Source organism: Carcharodon carcharias, chromosome 10 (assembly GCF_017639515.1).
Source record: "Carcharodon carcharias isolate sCarCar2 chromosome 10, sCarCar2.pri, whole genome shotgun sequence".
Lineage (NCBI taxonomy): Eukaryota > Metazoa > Chordata > Chondrichthyes > Lamniformes > Lamnidae > Carcharodon > Carcharodon carcharias.
The window spans coordinates 160,625,805-160,645,307 of NC_054476.1; the positions used below are offsets into that span (position 1 = coordinate 160,625,805).

The 19,503-nt window shown below is 42.3% G+C and overlaps 1 protein-coding gene across 3 annotated transcripts in view; it reads left to right on the top strand.

The window, feature by feature from the left end:
• tp53i13 (tumor protein p53 inducible protein 13) overlaps positions 1 to 17,944 on the top strand; it is a 36,419-nt gene extending 18,475 nt beyond the window's left edge. For 2 of the 3 annotated variants that reach the window (XM_041197974.1, XM_041197975.1), the window contains exons 5-9: positions 5,938 to 6,016; positions 6,858 to 6,986; positions 8,774 to 8,980; positions 9,822 to 11,139; positions 15,540 to 17,944. In XM_041197974.1, the coding sequence (XP_041053908.1) occupies positions 5,938 to 6,016; positions 6,858 to 6,986; positions 8,774 to 8,980; positions 9,822 to 11,139; positions 15,540 to 15,652 (1,846 nt within the window). In that variant the 3' untranslated portion in view covers positions 15,653 to 17,944. The remainder of the gene's footprint in view (positions 1 to 5,937; positions 6,017 to 6,857; positions 6,987 to 8,773; positions 8,981 to 9,821; positions 11,140 to 15,539) is intronic. The other variant, XM_041197976.1, reaches the window with a different exon arrangement.
• Positions 17,945 to 19,503: the final 1,559 nt, after the last annotated feature.

The window sequence follows — 19,503 nt, forward strand, 5'->3', positions numbered from 1 at the left end:
CCTGTAAATGACCACACTGTTTCTCTCACACTCTCACCCTGTAAATGACCACACTGTTTCTCTCTCACTCTCACCCTGTAAATGACCACACTGTTTCTCTCTCACTCTCACCCTGTAAATGACCACACTGTTTCTCTCACACTCTCACCCTGTAAATGACCACACTGTTTCTCTCTCACTCTCACCCTGTAAATGACCACACTGTTTCTCTCTCACTCTCACCCTGTAAATGACCACACTGTTTCTCTCTCACTCTCACCCTGTAAATGACCACACTATTCCTCTCTCACTCTCACCCTGTAAATGACCACACTGTTCCTCTCTCACTCTCATCCTGTAAATGACCATGCTGTTCCTCTCTCACTCTCACCCTGTAAATGACCACACTGTTTCTCTCTCACCCTGTAAATGACCACACTGTTTCTCTCTCACTCTCACCCTGTAAATGACCACACTGTTTCTCTCTCACTCTCACCCTGTAAATGACCACACTGTTTCTCTCACACTCTCACCCTGTAAATGACCACGCTGTTTCTCTCACACTCTCACCCTGTAAATGACCCCTCTGTTTCTCTCACACTTGCTCCCTGTAAATGACCCTGCTCCTCCCTCTCTCTTTCTTGTTGTAAGTGACCATGCTGTTTCTCTCACAATTTCTTGATGTAGATGACCACGCTGTTTCTCTTGCACTCGCTCCCTGTAAATGGCCCCGCTGTTTCTCTCACACACTCTTGCTGTAAATGACCACGCTGTTTCTCTCACACACTCTTGCTGTAAATGACCATGTTGTTTCTCTCACACACTCTTGCTGTAAATGACCTCGCTGTTTCTCTCGCACTCTCACCCTGTAAATGGCCCCGCTGTTTCTCTCACACACTCTTGCTGTAAGTGACCACGCTGTTTCTCTTGCACTAGCTCCCTGTAAATGACCCCGCTGTTTCTCTCTCGCTCTGCTGGAATGTTGTCAGGGCCCATAGCCTTTGCAGTATCCAATTCCTTCAGCTATTTCTTTATCAAGTGGAATGATTCACATTGGCAGCTAATGATTGGCATCTCTGATGCTGGGGACCTCAGGAGGAGACTGAGATGGATCATTCACTCGGCACTTCTGGCTGAAGATGTTTGCAAATGCTTCACCATTTTCTTTTGCACTGATGTGCTGGACGTCTCCATCATTGAGGATGGGGATATTAATGGAGCTGCCTCCTCCTGTTAGTTGTTTAATTGTCCATCACCATTCACGACTGGATGTGGCAGGTCTACAGAGCTTTGCCGTTGATTTTGGGATCGCTCAGCTCTGTCTATACTGAACTGCTGAGATGCCTTTATTTTCTAAAGAATGCACTTGTGCTTTTGGTAGGCATTTAAAATAAAGCTTAGTACAAATGAGCAAATTGCTATTTGTTCATATGTTGGCTGTGCAGTATTCATAGCCATGATTTTATATAAAATATATTAAAATCCCATCAGCCAGAAGTGATCACAAGCTTTCAAGTTTAACAATGAATGTAAACATTCTCTTGGTACAATACTACTTGTGTAATTGACTTCACATGTTGTTTTCTAGCAATCCATTGAATGTAGCTGATCGCATCTCACAATTATTCTGTGTCTGAATCAATACCAGTGGAGGCAGTTCATGTTTGGGGGAAAGGTAGCAGCTGGGCAGGTTTCTGTTTATACAGCAATGGCTCATTAGTTTCTGATAGCCATATAGCTGTTTTCTGTGTTGAATGCTGTAACTAGTGTGTATGATCAATAACTGTAAAGTCATTGCTTTGTGCTAATCGCTCTTCAATGGTGCCTTACAGTCTCACAAACGTAACATCAGAATGACAAAGTGACATCAAGGAGCAGTTTGAACTAATTTTTGTTGACCTTCAAAATGCATTACCAGGGTCAAAAGTCCTGCAGAATATAAAGTCAGAGGAGAGTGTTCATTTTTATTACTTGTTCCTGGGATGTGGGCATCGGCCAACCCCTAATTGCCCTTGTGAAGGTGATGGTGAGCTGACGCCTTGAGCTGCTGCAGTCCATCTGGTGTCAGTGTTGTTTGGAAGGGAGTTCCAGGATTTTGACTTGACAACAGTGAAGGAGCAGCAACGATAGTTCCCAGTCAGGATGATGTGTGGCTTGGAGGCGAACTTGCAGATGATGGTGGCGCCCATGCATCTGTTGCTCTTGTCCTTCTAGGTGGTAGAGGTTGTGGGTTAAGGTTCTGGCAAAGGGGCATTGTCTTACATTTCCTTCATTGTTTATTATAAAATAATATGTTATATGAATGTGTTTAGAAATGTGTAACATATTGAGATAAATAATGGAATGGCAGAAAGTGTGTTTTGCTAACATTATAATCCACGTAGAGTCCGCTGTCATTAAAAAAAATTCAAGCTTCCAGTGATAGCTGAAAGGATGACAAGACAAGATTTCATGGACAGAACTTTACTGCCCCTCCCCCACCATGATGCCGCTGTAAAATTCCACCCCGTGTTTTAAGACTTTTACTGTAACTAAAAGATCCTAAAAGCACTTTGACTAAACACTTTTTTTTAGGCCATTTATACTTTTGAACTATAGAACAGAACTTTTCCTTTTTACTTTTAACACAGCTAAAAAACCCACTTTGCAGGTATACTTTACAGTGGTCCCTTAAGTAGTTACTCAATTTTCCTGGACCCTGACCAATGTGATTCTTAGCTCCTGAGGATTTACCTACAGTTCTTTTCTTTCCCAGCTTGGCAACTCTTAACCCTGGAGCTTTAATAGTCCTTAATAGTGAGGGTCTTTCCTGGAAATTCTTCCTGTAGTGCAAGCTAGGTTAATTTTCCAGCCTTTTTTCAAATCCTCATGAATGTGAGCTCCCACCCACATTTCTGCATGGCCTCCAGTTGTATTCAGTGATATTTTAGAAAAATCTGTAACTGTGTAACCCTATCTGACCATGGCTTCCTTTGCACTCTTCCCCATTCAAAACCCATCTCCATGGCAACATGAATTGCATGAGCCTTGTATCCAGGTAGAAATGCTGATTAGCTATTCTATCTTGGAATCAAATGGACAATTTAAAGCATAAGTGTTTACAACCATGCATTCTCAACACCTTCCTGGGACTTTGGAGACTTCTAGTCTAACCACTGTAAACACAGATGCTACTGCCATTGTCTCCTAATGCGAACATCTCACACCTTACCAGCAAAACAACATGAGCTTTCCTTTAATCTTTAACAGCCACGTCACCCAGGCCTGTTTGTCAGGCAGACTTCAACCAGATCATATGATCCCCTTCATTTTACCCTAAATTAACAACCCAACTCCAAATGCAACATCATTACAACACTAAGTTTGGCCAATGTGGCTAGATCAGAGTTATACTGTTTTTAGGTGCAGGATGAGCATTATTTGTGTTTTAAATGAATTGGTGAGAATGATATCATTGGAGTCACACCATCAGTGTATGTCCAGCACATCTGTCAGAGGAATAACCTGCACATCTCTGTGCTCTTGTATATTGGCCTGGATTTTGCAAGAGAAATAAGGGTGAGGCTATCAGTGCTCACAGTTATTGAGGTGTAAATCGGGCAGGAACTGCTGGAGACTCCACATTTGTCGATAAACTTGGAAATCAGTATGTTGGTCTGAGTTTTCCTGCTCCTCCACAAGATTCACTACACTGGTATCTTATTGAGGGGCTCGGCGTTCAAACACATGCCCACTAAACGTACCAGACAAAGTCGAAGCTTCTCCATTCAGGGGTGTAAATGAATTGTTAGCGGCATGCACATGAACATCTTAATTATGAAGAATCAAACTCTCTAGTTCTTGAAAACTTTAATCACATTCCTTCAGTCTTTAATTATTGGAAACTTAAAGTTTTTTTCCAACTTTTTCTTTCTGCTTCTTATCCCTCAATCCCTTCTTTCCTTCCCCCTCTTTATATCATAATTTTACATTGAATTAAACATTCTAATTGACACTTCCTGGTTTAAACTCTGCGTGTCTCTGTGAGGACAGATTGAGAGCTGCTCTGTTGCTGAGCCTATTCAAACAGGTTACAGATCTCCTGTACAGGTTGCCACACTGTTTTAGCTAACCTGTTGGTGACATTTGGAATGACTGCCCTCTTTGATCCCACCCATAAATGAGGTGGTGAATGGATGCCTATTGCCATCTCATTGCCCGGACTATGATTTCCTTACTCACTTCCCTCCTCTCCCCCAACCTTCACTGCTCTTTGCAACTCTTTGCTTCATACGCCATTGAAAGCTACGGTCCAGGGCCTGGGTTTGCAGTGGATTTTTTCCTGTTCCCAGGCTGCTGTGTGATAATTGACAATAGGCTTTGCAAAGAGGCGTAAAGGTTCAGCGTTCCCTGGCCCAATCCTGGCAGTGATCTCTCCTACCTCTGTTCAACCACACCACCCCCCCCACCCTCCCCCGCGCCCATTTTCTTTGAGGACTTGCTCTTCGCCAGAATTCCCTTGGTCACTCCTGGTAGGCTCCCATTTTCATGGCGGGAATCACACTGGGAGTCCGTCTTGCTTATGTAATCTGCCCCAACTTGAGGAAGATGGATGGGGACCAGGGCAAATTTGAAGAATTATGCCAACATTTAAAAAAAAAAAAATCCTGTTTAAGTCATTTAGTGAAAACCTTAAGGGTTTATAATAGCACACAATTAAATATTGCTCTATTTGGGCCCTAAAGTTATTTTCTCATTGAGACTCAGTGATTTATGAGCCTGGATTTTGCAGTCACCAGTGAAGCGATAGCGCTTACCACTCTCCTTGATGAAAGCTGCTCTCCACCCCCCCCCCCCCACCCCTCAGAGATCGAGCAATTTCTGTAATTGAAATGCCCCTTTCCTGATGTTGGTTTGATTCGGGTGCCAAATAAAAGGGGTCTTCAGGCATCCAGCAACTGATGTTGCCAAACAGGGTAAGCAGCCAATCTCACTGAACCAGACAATCGATACATTTTGCCAACTATCATTTTTTTAAAACCATTTTGCAGAAGGCAAACTAAAGATTGGGCCCCACTCACAGTTTCCTCATCATTACAAACTGCAAATTCCAGTCCATTGTATCTGTCCGGAACCGCACAGCGGCAGAGACTCTGACCAAACATGGGAACGAGGAGCTCATGGCCTCTCATGCCTGTTGTGTCATTCAATACCATCTTGGCTGAACCTCTGCCTCAACTACATTTTTCTGCCCCCCCCCCCCACCTCCCCTCCATGTCCCTTGGTTCCCTAAAAAGAACACAAAAATCTGTCTATTAAACCAAGTTTCACAAAGGCAATGGACCAACATTTTCCCTTTCATAATATATTTGTTTTGTGGACATTTTATTAAAACTTGGAGATGACAAGGCAGCATGGCTAAATGTCTCACTAGAGCATCGCAGATCTTTCAAGTTTCTATTTATTTTGACCAAAAGGCACATTAACAATGCGGTTAATGCAAAATACTGCGTATATCGGAAATCTGAAATTTAAAAAAATAGAACACACTGGAAATATTTAACAGGTTCAGAAACATCTGCAGAGAGAAAACAAAAGTTTCAGATCAATGACCTTCTGTCGGAGCCATCTGGCATCTTGTCTTTATTTAATAATGTGGTTAATGGAACAGTTATGTCTTACTCACATCTTGTTAAAGACCTTTTGTTAAACAGTCAGTAACTTTATTAAATCTAATCCACTGGTAGTGTGTGCTGGTGAATTCTTCTGGATTTGCACCTTCCACAGAGGGCAAGGTCATGTGGATAAAGTGACATTTTGCATTTTGGCATTGTTTCTCATTCTTGAGTGAAGTCCCGATCCTTTGGATGAACTGTATCAAATTGCAAGTTGTCAGCAAACCAGCCGGCCATGTGTGAGGGAAGTAACCCACCTTATTGCTTACTTAATCCTTTCTCTTTTTCATTTTGAACTGGATAGTGGCATGTATCGACCCATCTGGGCCACGTATGGAGAATACTTGTATGTCCCACCACAGCGCTGGGTCCACAACTTGCAGGTATCGCATTATTTATTGATATGCTTAAGCTTGCTTTGTTCCAAACGGAACTTCAGCCACACAAGTATTTATTATGTACAAATGGGAGGGTAGGGGGGTACAACTTTGGTGTTATAGTGTTGTTTAGCAGGCGAGTAATGGAAAAATCATGGACTACCAGGCTGCAGGCACTAGCCTAGTATATAAAAAGAGGTGAGGCAGTCATGTAAGTTGATGAGTATCTGTATGAGTGAGGCTGTATAGATAATATACTAGCTCTGCCAGTGGATAACGGAGAACCTCTGCAAAGGCAGTGATTATGCCACAGTGTAGGCTGACCATCTTTTATTGGCAGCATGTGTGAAACACATTCTAGTAAAACCAAGTAACTTGAATCAATCAATCAGTTTTTAAGCAACTGGAGACTTTTTATTTTGCGCCGTGATTTCCAGAGTTAGAACAACATTTTTGGTCAGTTTCTTCATTCAACCACGTTAAAAAAAACTGATAAATTTGACCTCACCCTGCTTCCTGGATGCTTTCATTGGCTCTAGATATTAACCATCTATTAACGTTGATTTCTAGTAATCGTATTGGCTGTTATTAAACACATGGCTGCCTCATTAAATTGGTGGGACTTTGGACTAATAGTGATAAATTAATCTGCCACATCTGGTGGTTAGGTGTCAGAAAGCTGACACTTTCATTCAGCCCTCACGTCCTCCTCAAGCTTTCATTTATAGTAGCTTTTCCACCTGTCACAGAAGATCTCACCCATAATTTTGCATTTTTGGTTAATGTTCCTCAAATTCGCGTTAACTCACTTTCATGGTAGTTTAAACTGCTCTGTTTTCTTGTCCAGCGAGGTGGGATTGCTTTCCTTTATGATCCGTGTGTGCATCCCAAATTGAAGGAGGAGCTCTCCCTACTGGCGAGAGCATGCATGTACAAGCACATCATCACGCCGCATCTCAATCTCAGTCAGCAGTGGGTAAGCAGCTCTTTCGGCTAACACTGCAAAAGGTGTTGAGGCTACAAGATGTATTATCTACCCATGATCTATTGATAAAGTTTTTAATTACTGTATAATTTCGATTGATGTTGTATAGAACCAGATAACTTTACTCTGCATGCCAATTACCAAAAGTGCCAGGGTACAGCTGGATGTAGTTTGCATGCAGTAGGAGAGATTTGGAGTAAAAATGATCTGAAACCCAATTTACAGCACAGCATTGCAGTCAGTGTGAACTAATAGGGCAGTTTTGTGCTGTGGACCTATATTTACATGCCTGAGGCAGATTCACCTTGGTTTAAATGGCTCCTTTACGCCCAATTTTGATTCCGGGCAGTTGGCAGCAGGATAGAGTCAGGTCTGCTGACCCAAAGCAGATAGTAGGCACCATGGGACAGGCCTGAAGGCCCATCTTGGTTCTATGGGACTTCACCTCAGTTGTCTTAGAAGCTGTTAGGCCCTCTAGCCTTCACCCACTTCATGCCTCTATGCTTCCTCATACTATCTTGCCATCTCCATAGCCTCTCACCCAGTATCCACCGTGGGCAGACCTCAGCAGCCATGTGGAGATGAAAAAAAAAACTTCTAACAACCTAATAAAGCTCTCACTCATACGCACTTGATACTGAAAGAAACTCCTATGCGTGAAATACAAAGATTTTAAATGTGTTGTAAAAACAAAGTTCTATTCAGTAATAACTTTAAACTTTCAAAATGTGAACGTGGCACCCATTTCTAGCTTCTAAAACTCAGCCAAGCATTCATAATTGGACCTCATGTGTAATAAGAGCCCTTGGGGAATGTCAACAAAGAACTCTACCATCTGTTCCTGCAGTTTCAATAATGTAACCATATACCAGATGACCTGTCAAAACAGTTCTACAGAGGATTTTTTTTTACTTTGCTTCAGCCTTTTTTTTCGCTCCTAGAGATTTAAAAAAACTACAGATCATGACACTTAAAAGAGCTTATCTGCCCGTCACAAGAGTTTACTCCATAAATTCATGACTCTCACGCTGCAGGTTAGGGCCTTTGGAACAGTGGAAATGGGTTCTGTTTGAACTTAGCATTAATTTCAAATGGCCCAACAGAGTTAGAGCCCCCACCCCCTTCGCCTGTCGGCAAAAATGGGATGAGTAAGAAAGGGGGGCGGGACTTCTACACCTCAGTCCCTCCTGTGATTTCTAAGGATCTCCGGAAATAGCCCGACTCCAAAAATCCAACCCTAAAAGCTTGAAAGGAATTGAGTACTTTCTAGCATGGCTGAAAGCATGGAGACGTCTAGTGATCTTCAGGTACCATAGGAGAAACTGGAGCTGGCGGAGAATTGGAATATGATGAAAGAGGAGAACATTAGGTTGATTTGACTTCCTACTTTCCAGCAGAAAAAGCAGGAATTAATCATTCACGGTTGCTAGGACACATCTGGCCTACATGAAAGACAAACTCTGGACTCACTCCAGGTTAGGACTCAAAATTCATAAATGGGCCTTGATTTTTTTTTAAAATCGCAAATGTACAATTTAATTGTTTTTGCAGATGGTTCTTAGTTTTTAATTTTAACGTGGAGGTGTCAGGCTGTTCTGATCCCTTTTATCTTCCCCTCTTTGAATGCCAAGTACCCAAAGGGCCCTGTCTCGCTAAGAGGAAACAAATGCATCGATATTTTTACACGAGGAAGTGTTCCTTTAATAGAATGAGTCCACCTTACTATAACACTCTCCTTTTAACTAAGTTCGTTTAATTTTCCTGTTCTACTTTTACAGCCTCTGGCCCTGGTTGCATGGGGTACAAGTCTGGAAATGTCAAGGATTAACCTAGCAGAAGCTGTTACCTGGCTGAGGGAGAGTGTAAACCTGGGCCGTAACTCGGAAGTGAAGGATGATGGTGCTTACAATTACCTGCTGGTCTGTAAAGCAAAGCCGGCTTCAGATAATAGTGATCGGGTTGTTTGCCCTGACAACCAAGTGAAGGTAAACTGACCTGCTGAAAGGGTAAAATTCAAGTTCCTGCTGAAGGAAACACCCATAGATGGATTCACCCTGTCCGTTTTGCTTGCTTCAGAGTTGCTACCTAAGCAGTGAAACCTTTTTAAAAGCTAACACACTAAGGGAGCTACTGAAGCAGACAAAGCAGGAATTAATTATTCATGGTTGCTAGGACACACTCTGGACTCACTCCAGGTTAGAGCTCAAAATTCATAAACGGGCCTTGATTTTTTGTTTTATAATCACAAACGTACAATTTAATTGTTTTTACAGATGATTCTTAGTTTTTAAAAAAATTTTAACGTGAGAGGATTTTAAAAATTTTAATCAGGATTCATAGATGGTCAGACGCTGCCTATGTTAAATAAATTACGTTAACAATTAATAAGACCTGAAAAGCCTATTGTAGGCACATTAAGAGGAGTCTGGTTTAAAGCTATACAGAACAACGTGTCCAGGTATGTGCTGTATTAGTCGAGGCAACAGATGGGATGCTATATTAGCCTCAAGCAACCTGGGGTGTTAAAGGGTGGAATATCAGCCAGAACACACTCAGCTATTATGATGTTATTTGAAAACATGACTGTCAGGTGAAGACAGATTAGGGCTCTACGTGTTATGCTGCACCTCATCTATAAATAGTTTTTAGTACTTAGTGACCTCAAAACTGGTTAAATGGCTTTAAAACGCTTTGGGACATACTTGGGCTATGAAGGGCATGGTGTAAAATGCAAATTTGTTCTTTCACTCACAACGCAGGAGTTAAACACATATAGTGTTTTGTTTCTAACAAATAAAATTTCAAAATTGCCGCTTTCTTTGACAGGAACTGCAACGCCACTTTAAGAAAAGCAAACTTCAGTCAGCCATAAGAGAATGGAATAAAGTTGGAGTGAACGTGCTCAGCAAAGGATTGCAGTGGATTCTGAGGAGGAAGAGAAGCCCTGAGACCAGAGGAGCTCCTCAAACCAGCAAACAGGTAGAAGGGGCTTCTCCCTTTACCAGGATATCTGCACAGAAGCAAGATAAGGATTCTGCAAAGAATGCATCCTTTGACAAACCATCAGCGAATGTTATGTCATTAGCAGTAGTAAGGAGACAGCCCACTGTGCCAGCAGTCATTTCTGGAGATTCTGAGGAAGCAGTGGAAAGCAGGACTTCTGAAAACCAAGGGACAAAGGAGGGAAACTCCGCAATTGGAGGCGAACAGAACAGAAGGAGCAATGAATTGGAGTCCACCACACCCACTTTAAAAGAGCCTCCTGTAAATGAAGCCCACCAACAGACCTTTCTGGACAGCAACGGTGCTAAACAGTTGAAACCAGGTGACTTGACTGTTAAACAGCCAAATTCTCCTCAGCAGCACCAGACACACGACACTTCAGATTCTTCATCGCATTCGCAAGTGAAAGCTCAGCAGACTAATAGTGAAGCTCATTCTTCACAAGAACAAATCAAAAGTGGTGGAAGTATTATTGGCAAAGCCAACAGCCAAATGGTCAAGAACTCTGCCATTAAAGAACAGCAGATAGCTAAAATCATTGCTAATATCAACCATGTTCCAGACAGTCCGGCTGTCAATGGGGACACAGGTCAAATACTTCAGAATGGGAGCAAAGTGAGGGGGAAAAACGTAATACCTCTGCATACTTCAGAAATCTCTTCCAAAAATGATGTTGGCACTAAGGGAAACGAGGATAGTGATAAAAGCTACCCTGGAGAGATGGGCAGTGACGGAACCGTTCAAAAAGTCACGGTGGAGGAAACAGATACCTCCAAGACCAACGAGACCGTGATCCTGAATTCTCAGGATGGTCGCAATGAAACCGCAGCAGTGGGGTCTGAGAACGTGAAGTGCAAATGTGAAGATGGGGCATCTCAGAATGTACAGACTGCGCCTGATGTTGCAGGTTCAAATAACTTAAAGGCTCTTAAGAAAACCCAGCACTATGTGGAAGACAGGACATCGTACATCCCCACACCACGAACAGAGGAAGCAACCTGGGCTGCTGCTGCACTCGCATTTATCTTAGTGTTCCTTACACTGGCAGTATTGTACACTAGGCTGTACAGAAAATTCATGAAGAGTGACAGTTTATACTGGGCACCAGTTCCAGGCATTGATGGGCAAGAAAGTGTAGCAGGTGAAACTTTTTAAAAAAAAAGATATATAAAGGTTTCCTATCCACAAATTTAGAATGTGAAACATTTGGTAGAGAAGGAAGAGAAAATAAGATGCAATGTCTTGAGATAAAAATATCCTCACAATTGGTGGCATTACTCAACTGGCAGTGTTGGCATCTTCAGGAGGAGTGAGTTAGCCAACGCTAATTTACTGGCCATCAGTCACAAGTGACAGCTGGGCAAAAGAATAGCAGGTGAAAGGTGGCTATTTAAAATGTTACCTGTCCACAAATTTAGAATGGAAATAATTGATAAGAGTTATGGGAGCAGCAAGAAGCCTACAACTGCACCTGCCTTCTTAGAAACAGTTTGATGGAGTTAGGGGCATTCACCCTCATTAAAACTATTAAAAAAATCTACTTGTAGAATTTACGCTCAAGGAAACTACCAATTCAGCACTTTAATAGCCCTAACTAAATATCATTCTAATTGTGTTACCAAAGCTACCTAGATACGGTACAAGAGGTGGCCTATCGTCGATTGAGTTTATGCCTGCTCTCTGTAGAGTCAATTCAGTCCCCCCCTGTAGCCCTGTAAGTTTGCTTCCCTCAAGTGCCCATTCAATTTCCTTTTGAAATCATTGGTCGTCTTGGCTTCCATCACCCTCGTAGACAGTGATGTCCAGGTCGTTACCACTCTCTGCATAAACTAATTTCTTCCTCAAATCACCCCTACATCTCTTGCACAAATCCTTAAAGCTGTGTCCCTAGTCTTGTACAATCAGCTAATGGGAACGGTTCTTTTTCCACCTTATATGGTATGGGGAGAGCACAGGGAGTACAGCGTTGAGATGGAGGATCAGCCATGACCATATTGAATGGCGGAGCAGTCTCAAAGTGCCGAATGGCCTGCTCCTGCTCCTATTTTCGTTGCTTCTTTGCCATAATCTTGTATCCTGTTAGCAAATCTCCTCTCAATCTTTGCTCTAAGGAGAACAATCTCAGCTTCTCCCATCAAACCTTTAGCTAAATTCCCACATCCCTGGAACCCATTCTGGTAAATCTCCTGTGTACCTTCTTAAGGACCCGCGCATGCTTTCTAAAGTGTGGTGACCGGAACTGGATGCCTAACCAGAACTTTATAAAGGTTGAGCATAACTTCCCTGCTTTCATACTCAATTCCTTTACTGATGAAACCCAAGATCCCATACACTAGTTATTTGGCATTTAGTCTTGAATAAGGTGCAAGTTCCTCCATCAAGAAATTAGAAGTCTGAACATAGTTGTCAGGCCCTGTTTCAAAAATCTTATCTCACATCCGACTCTGTTCCCCACTTTGACTACTGTCGTGGACTAAATCAGGCAGTTTGCAACCTTAGTATCCAATTCAACCATGAGCTGAATCCCTAATATCCCACCTTTAACTCAGCATCTGTTCTTTTATCCTCCTGTAAAACATCGTGCGCAGTTGTTATAGATACTGAGGGTTTGTTTGCTGTGAGATAATTATGTAGTAGGAAGCCCACCAATAATAGTTGGTCTCAATAGCAAAACTCGAGGGAAGGGTTATTGTCATCGAGTGTGTGGTCCAGCACCAGATATAAGTGAGGCAATAGAGAGGGTGAATGGGTAAAATTAGACTCATGAACTATCACAGGTCAATGAGATAGATAGGCTAGGCCTGGAGCTCAAGATTGAGGATCGAAGGTGGAAACTGATGCAGGAATGACAACCAAAGGAGGCACACATTGAGGTAAACTAAGAAAATAGGAACACCGCCTCTATACAGGGAAAGTGCAACAACAACTTATATTTATATAGCCCCTTTAATGGAATGAAAAACTTCCAAAGGTGCTTCATGGGAGCATTATGAAACAAAGTGTGACGCCAAACCACAGGAGGAGATGTTGGGCCAGATGACAAAGAGGTAGGTTTTAAGGAGCGTCTTGAGGGAGGAAAGCGGGGCAGGGAGGTAATTCCAGAGTTAGGGCCAAGGCAACTGAAGGCAGGACCCCATGGTGGAGCAATTATAATTGGGAATGCGCAAGAGGCCAGGATTCGAGGAGTGCTGATATCCTGGATGTTTGGGGGTTGGAGGAGACTACAGAGAGAGGGAAGGGCATAGCCATGGAGGGATTTGCAACCGAGGATGAGAATTTCAAAATCAAGACATTGGTTCTCAGTCAAGCAACGTAAGTCAGTGAGCACAACAGGGCTGATAGGGGAACGCGGCTTGCTGCGAGTTAAGACATGGACAGCAGAGCTTTGGATGACCTCAATCTTTTTCCTTACGTGAACTTGAGAAGTAATTCATTAAATTGCAACAGTGAACAGACCAAGCAGTATCCCTTAAAATGAAAAGGAAACCAGGTCAAAGAGGAAATGTTAGATCGGAAGCCTGTGGCGATAGACTTAAAAAAGGCTCGGAGTTTGTAATTAGAGGGAACTTTTTTCTCAAGCAGCACAGGCATGTTTGCCATAAAGACAACACCCATAGGAATTGTTTACTTTGAGCTAGAGCAGTGTATATTGAGGGAAATATAAAAAAGATGACAGAAGATCATCCAGTTATGGTGGATAGCCGTATTAAGAAATAACAGAGACCTGAAAAGTCATGTATCTGAGGATAGCCTTGAAGATGAGGAATGCAGATGTTTGGAAAAGGGGGAACATTTACAAAGAAAATTAAGTGAATTAGTGAGGCAGGCAGATACACGAATAATGAGGCAATTTTTTATTCAGAACTCAGAATATTTTCAGGATAAAAGGAGAAAGAGAGACCTAGTGCAATTAAACACACCAGGAGCAGTAAGACTTACAAAGCACCTACTGAAAACCATTTAAACTAGATATACAGGGAATAAATTAAATCCCAGGAAAATGCTATCAAAGACTGGATGTGCTCTGAATAATAACTGGGCTTCCTGTACACCTCAGTTATCAGAAAAGGCAGACACTCCGGGCCTAAATAAGAGAGTCAGATCTAACGTACAGGCCGGAATTTTGCCCTCGTTGGGTGGGCTGGGTGGGGGTGGGGGTAGGGAAGCCGACCACCGCCCGCAATGGGGCCATGACCGCGGTTTCACGCTGATGAGCCGATTAGGGTGCAAGTGCGCGCAGTGAAAACTCCTTGAGGCACGGAGCTACCTCAGGGAGCTGAAGAATTTTAAAAATAATTTAAAAGTAGAGAATTTTGAAATGTTAAAAAAAAAATGTCCCCTCGTGACTGTCACATGGGCAGGGACATGTTATGAATGAAATTTAAACATTTTTATTTAATTTTTTTATTTGCATTTGGAAACCTCATCCCCCCCCTTCCCCGTGGATGAGGTTTCCTAAAAAATCCGCTTGGCCTTTTCACCTGCCCGGCAACCGTAAGGTTGGATGGGCAGCGGAAAATTGAACTTAATTATTACTCTAACGGCCTTAACAGGTCTTTTAATTGTTGGCAGGTGCGCTGCCGACCGAAATATCGCGTGAGGATGCAACAACATTGGGACGCTCGCCTGATGTCACCGCGCGCTATTTTACGCTCATTCGGGTCGGGTGCACCCCTGCCCGATGGGTGAAGAATTCTGGCCACAATGTATTTAGATGAACGCTGGAAACATGAGCAATAAGATGTCTGCACTTGAGGCTGTTGCATTAGTACAAGAACAACTTTTTATTTATATGGCACCTTTAACATAGTAAATTGTCCCAAGGTGCTTCACAGGAGCCTTATAGGACAAAATTTGATGAGCCACAGAAAGAGAGACGTTAGCTTGGTGAAACCTAAAGAGGTAGGTTTTAAGGAGCGTCTCAAAGGAGGAAAGAGAGGTAGAGACAGAGAGGTGTAGGGAGGGAATTCCAGAGCTTTGGCCTTGCCAGCTGAATGCACAACCACTGCTGTCAGGCAGGTCAATTAAAATAGGGGATGCTTAAGAAACCAGAATTAGAGGGTGCACAGATATCTTGGAGAGCTGTCGGGCAAGAGAGTAATACAGAAATATTTATAGTCAAGTGCATATATCTGTCCACTCCCTTAACCTGTTTGTGGCCTCCTTCCTAATTCTTCATAAAATGTCAGTATAATTCCCAGCCCCAGACTCTGAGGTGCATCACTGATTACAGTTGCCAATTGAGAAACATCCATTTGCTATCCAGTGTCTGCTTTCTACACATCAGCCAATATGCCATCTATGCGTTATATTTGCAACACATCCTGTTTTGCAAACTTTTTTTAATATAAAGTTTCAACATGACTCACCAACCTTAGCAATCAGCAATTTCCTTAAAAAAGTTCAATACAATTAGGCATTTGTGACCTACCGTTTGCAAATCCATTTAGTCAGTACCCCCACCCCAGGACCCATTGCATCATGAGGTGTATAATTTTAAATGTTCTACTAACAATATTAAATTGTTATTTGGTCTCATAGATATCGTAAAGAGAAGACTTACCAGGTCTGGCAAAAGGAGGAAAAAAAGACTACCATACAAAAAGAAATCCATTTCACCCTATGATGTTCTTCCAAGTGACAACAGTGACTAATGCTACCAAAGATATTCACTGGGGCTAACATCCCATTAGATGAGGTGACTTCAGTGCTCTCTGATCCAGCCTCTTAAAAGTAGACATTTACTGCAGTTGAGAGGTGGAACTATATCTCTGTAAAAATAATGAAGCTGGAAAAAAAAATGCGAAAGATGGCAGAGAAATTATATTACAAATAGTTTGAAATTATATATTTTACTAAAGACTTGTGACACAAATACTTTGTTTAACATGTAAATCACATTGTCAAATTTCATTCTGGAAAACTGCACAGATGACGAGAGACTTTAGCAGTGTTCTGTTTTGTAACTCTTGCAATTTCACTGCAATACTACAAAGCACAAATTTACATGATCCCTGCCTGTAGAGTTTAAATATACCCAATTAAATATTTTTATGGAGTGATAGACGTCAAAGGATTACAATTTGTAGCAAATGTCAAATCATACCCCTTCTGAACCTACAATATCCAAGATTCACAGCAGATTTGCAGCCCTTTAGTTTGGAGCAATGTTAAAACTTCAACAATTAAGGTATTAAAAATAAACTGCTAAGCTCCATCGTCAGGTTTAGCATAAAATAAACCATTAACTTCAATTTCTTCGGTTCTAAACCTGTCCAATGTAACTGGACTTAAACAAGATAAAAGGGACAGAGGGATATGGCAGCAGAGTAGGAAGATGTTCATCTGTAGAATAAATGCCAGCCAGAGAGCAGTTTTTGTGCTGTAGATTTTATTAGCTTTGAGAGTTGGGGAGAGGCCTGCTGTACAGGCAGGTTACTGTATAATCAATTCCTGATTGTACGCCTGACAACCTTGAGCGCAAGTTTTTTTTTAATTAAATAATTTGATAGCCAGGGAGCAGAGAAATGATTGCAGCAGCAATCTGTTCCTTACAATAAAGGCATAAACTAGAATTGCTTCTTTTTCGCTGTGCTTGGCCTTCAGACATTAACAACTGAGCCAACCGCACTACCTAGTTTTGTCCAAACTCCTAAATGAAAGTGAAACCTTCAAAAAGCACAAAATTAAACACCAACCCTTTAAAGTTCTGATAGTTTGAAAAAGAAAAAAAAAAAAATTTTTGCCCAAGTCCATTAACTCAGTTGCCCCCAGCGATCGGTTCTGGATTATCATTTATTAAGGACTTCAATTTAACCTCAGAACTGGTTGTTGCGTTACTGAGCGTAATGGAGCAACCAGATCAAACGCAGTGATCTTAGAAAAAGAATTAAGTGGCAATCAGAAAGTCATTTGTTGGCTGCCGGCCAGATTTTTTTGCTGTAACGAAAACGGGAAAATGCTGGAAAAACTCAGCAGGTCTGGTGGCATCTGTGGAGAGAGAAACAAGAGTTAACGTTTTGAGTCGGTATGACGCTTCTTCGGAGATCTTTGTTGTACTTGTTTTCGTCTCCTGCTAAACAATTGCTGCTACACTTAAAAAAAAACACACACAAGGTCTCATTTTCCTGACACACAAAAAAATCTCCAGAAAACAGACTTTTCAAACACTGCAACTTGAGGTGGCAACGTAAAAAAAACTAAACTACTTATCAAGCACAAAGCACTGCCAACTCACTATGAAGAAACTCTGGCTGCAAACACATTTATATTTGTAGAGTGAATTATTTTTGTATTATTGTATGTAAAGGGCTAAATTGAAAGCTGCAGTGGCGTGGGAGTGATTGCACAGGGGTTTTTCTGCAGAATAGAATATTCATATCGATAGGTGTGCAGTCTTATTCATGTTTAATACAAGACGAGTAGAGCATTATGTTACTGATTTTGTATTGAGACGAACCTATTGGAAATGGTTTTCAGAGTACTTTTAAGCGGGCAGTGATTTATCAGTTTAACACAGTTGCATTACACAAACGTTGATTTGTGTCGGCTGTGATTCATTTTTCAGTTATACCCTTATGTCTCATCTGCCAGGTTTAAGTGGTGCAAGGCTCGAAACAAATTCTGCAGCTTTCAGTTACCTTATAAAGGCATTTAGCAGAAGTGAAAGTCAATTATTTCCTTAAATGTTGGCGAACAGGGAGGTGATTCATTGCCCAGTTCCGTGTAGAAACAGGCATTTTTCAGCTGTTGGGAATTTTTATGCAAACTGTGGTGACCAGGGAACAATATGTGTAAAATTCACAGAATTGGTCATGGAGTGTCACACCACATCAAGTCACTTTCCTTAGTAATCAAGAAAAGAGTTTCAAATAAATGCTTGTGATATTTCTGTATGATACGTGATTTATTTTTCAGAAATTATTAAACTTTTGGAATTTACTTTATCAAATGGTTTCCCTTCCTGACACCCAATCCGCACAGTCATTGTGGAGATGAAGTCCTGCCTTCACATTGAGGATACCCTCCATGTTGTGTGGCACTGCTAATTGGGATAGAATTTGAACAGATCTTGCAACTCAAGACTGGGCATCCAGGAGGCACTGTCGGCCATCATCAGCAGCAGCATAATTGCACTCGAACTCAATCTGTAACCTCATAGCCCAGCATATCCCCCACTCTATCATTACCATCAAGCCAGGGGATCAACCCTGGTTCAATGCAGCACCAGGCATACCTAAAAATGAGGTGTCAACCTTGTGAAGCTATAACACAGGACGATTGCATGCCAAGCAGCATAAGCAGCAAGTGATAGACAGAGCTAAGCGATCCCACTACCAACGGATCAGATCTAAGCTCTGTAGTCCTGCCACATCAGTTGTGAATGGTGGTGGACAATTAAACTAACAGAGGGGGCGGCTCCAAAGATATCCTCATCCTCAATGATGGAGGAGCCCAGCACATCAGTGCAAAAGATAAGGCTGAAGCATTTGCTACAATCCAACTGGAAGTGCCGAATGGATGATCCATCTTGGCCTCCTACAGAGATCCCCAGCATCACAGATACCACGTGGTATCAAGAAACGGCTGAAGGTACTGGACAGGGCAAAGGCTATGGGCCCTGATAATATTCTGGCAATAGTACAGAAGATGTACTCCAGAATGCGCAGCACCCCTAGCCAAGCTGTTCCAGTACAGCTACAACACTGGCATCTACCTGGTTATGTGGAAAATTGCCCAGGTATGTCCTGTACACAAAAAGCAGGACAAATCCATCCTGGCCAATTACCACCCCATCAGCCTACTCTCAATCAGTAAAGTAATGGAAGGGGTCATCAACAGTGCTAACAAGCGGCACTTGCACAGCAATAACCTGCTCACTGACGCCCAGTTTGGGTTCTGCCACGGCCACTCAGCTGCTGACCTCATTACAGCCTTGGTTCAAACATGGACAAAAGAGCTGAACTCCCAAAGTGAGGTGAGAGTGACTGCCCTTGACATCAAGGCAGCATTTGACCGAATGTGCCATCAAGGAACCCTAGTAAAATTGGAGTCAATGGGAATCAGGGGGAAAACTCTCTGCTGGTTGGAGTCATACCTAACACAAAGGAAGATGGTTGTGATTGTTGGAGGTCAGTCATCTCAGTTCCAGGACATCACTGCAGGAGTTCCTCAGGGTAGTGTCCTAGGCCCAACCATCTTCAGCTGCTTCATCAAAAACCTCCCTTCCATTGTTAGGTCAGAAGTGGGGATGTTTGCTGATGATCGCACAATGTTCAGCACCATTTGCGACTCCTCAGATACTGAAGCAGTCAATGTCCAAATGCAGCAAGACCTGGACGATATCCAGGCTTGGGCTGACAAGTGGCAAATAACATTCACGCCAGGTAACGGCCACCTCCAACAAGAGAGAAGTCAGGAGTGTGTTGGAATACACTCCACTTGCCTGGATGAGTACAGCTCCCACAACACAAGGAGCTTGATACTGTCCAGGACAAAGCAGCTC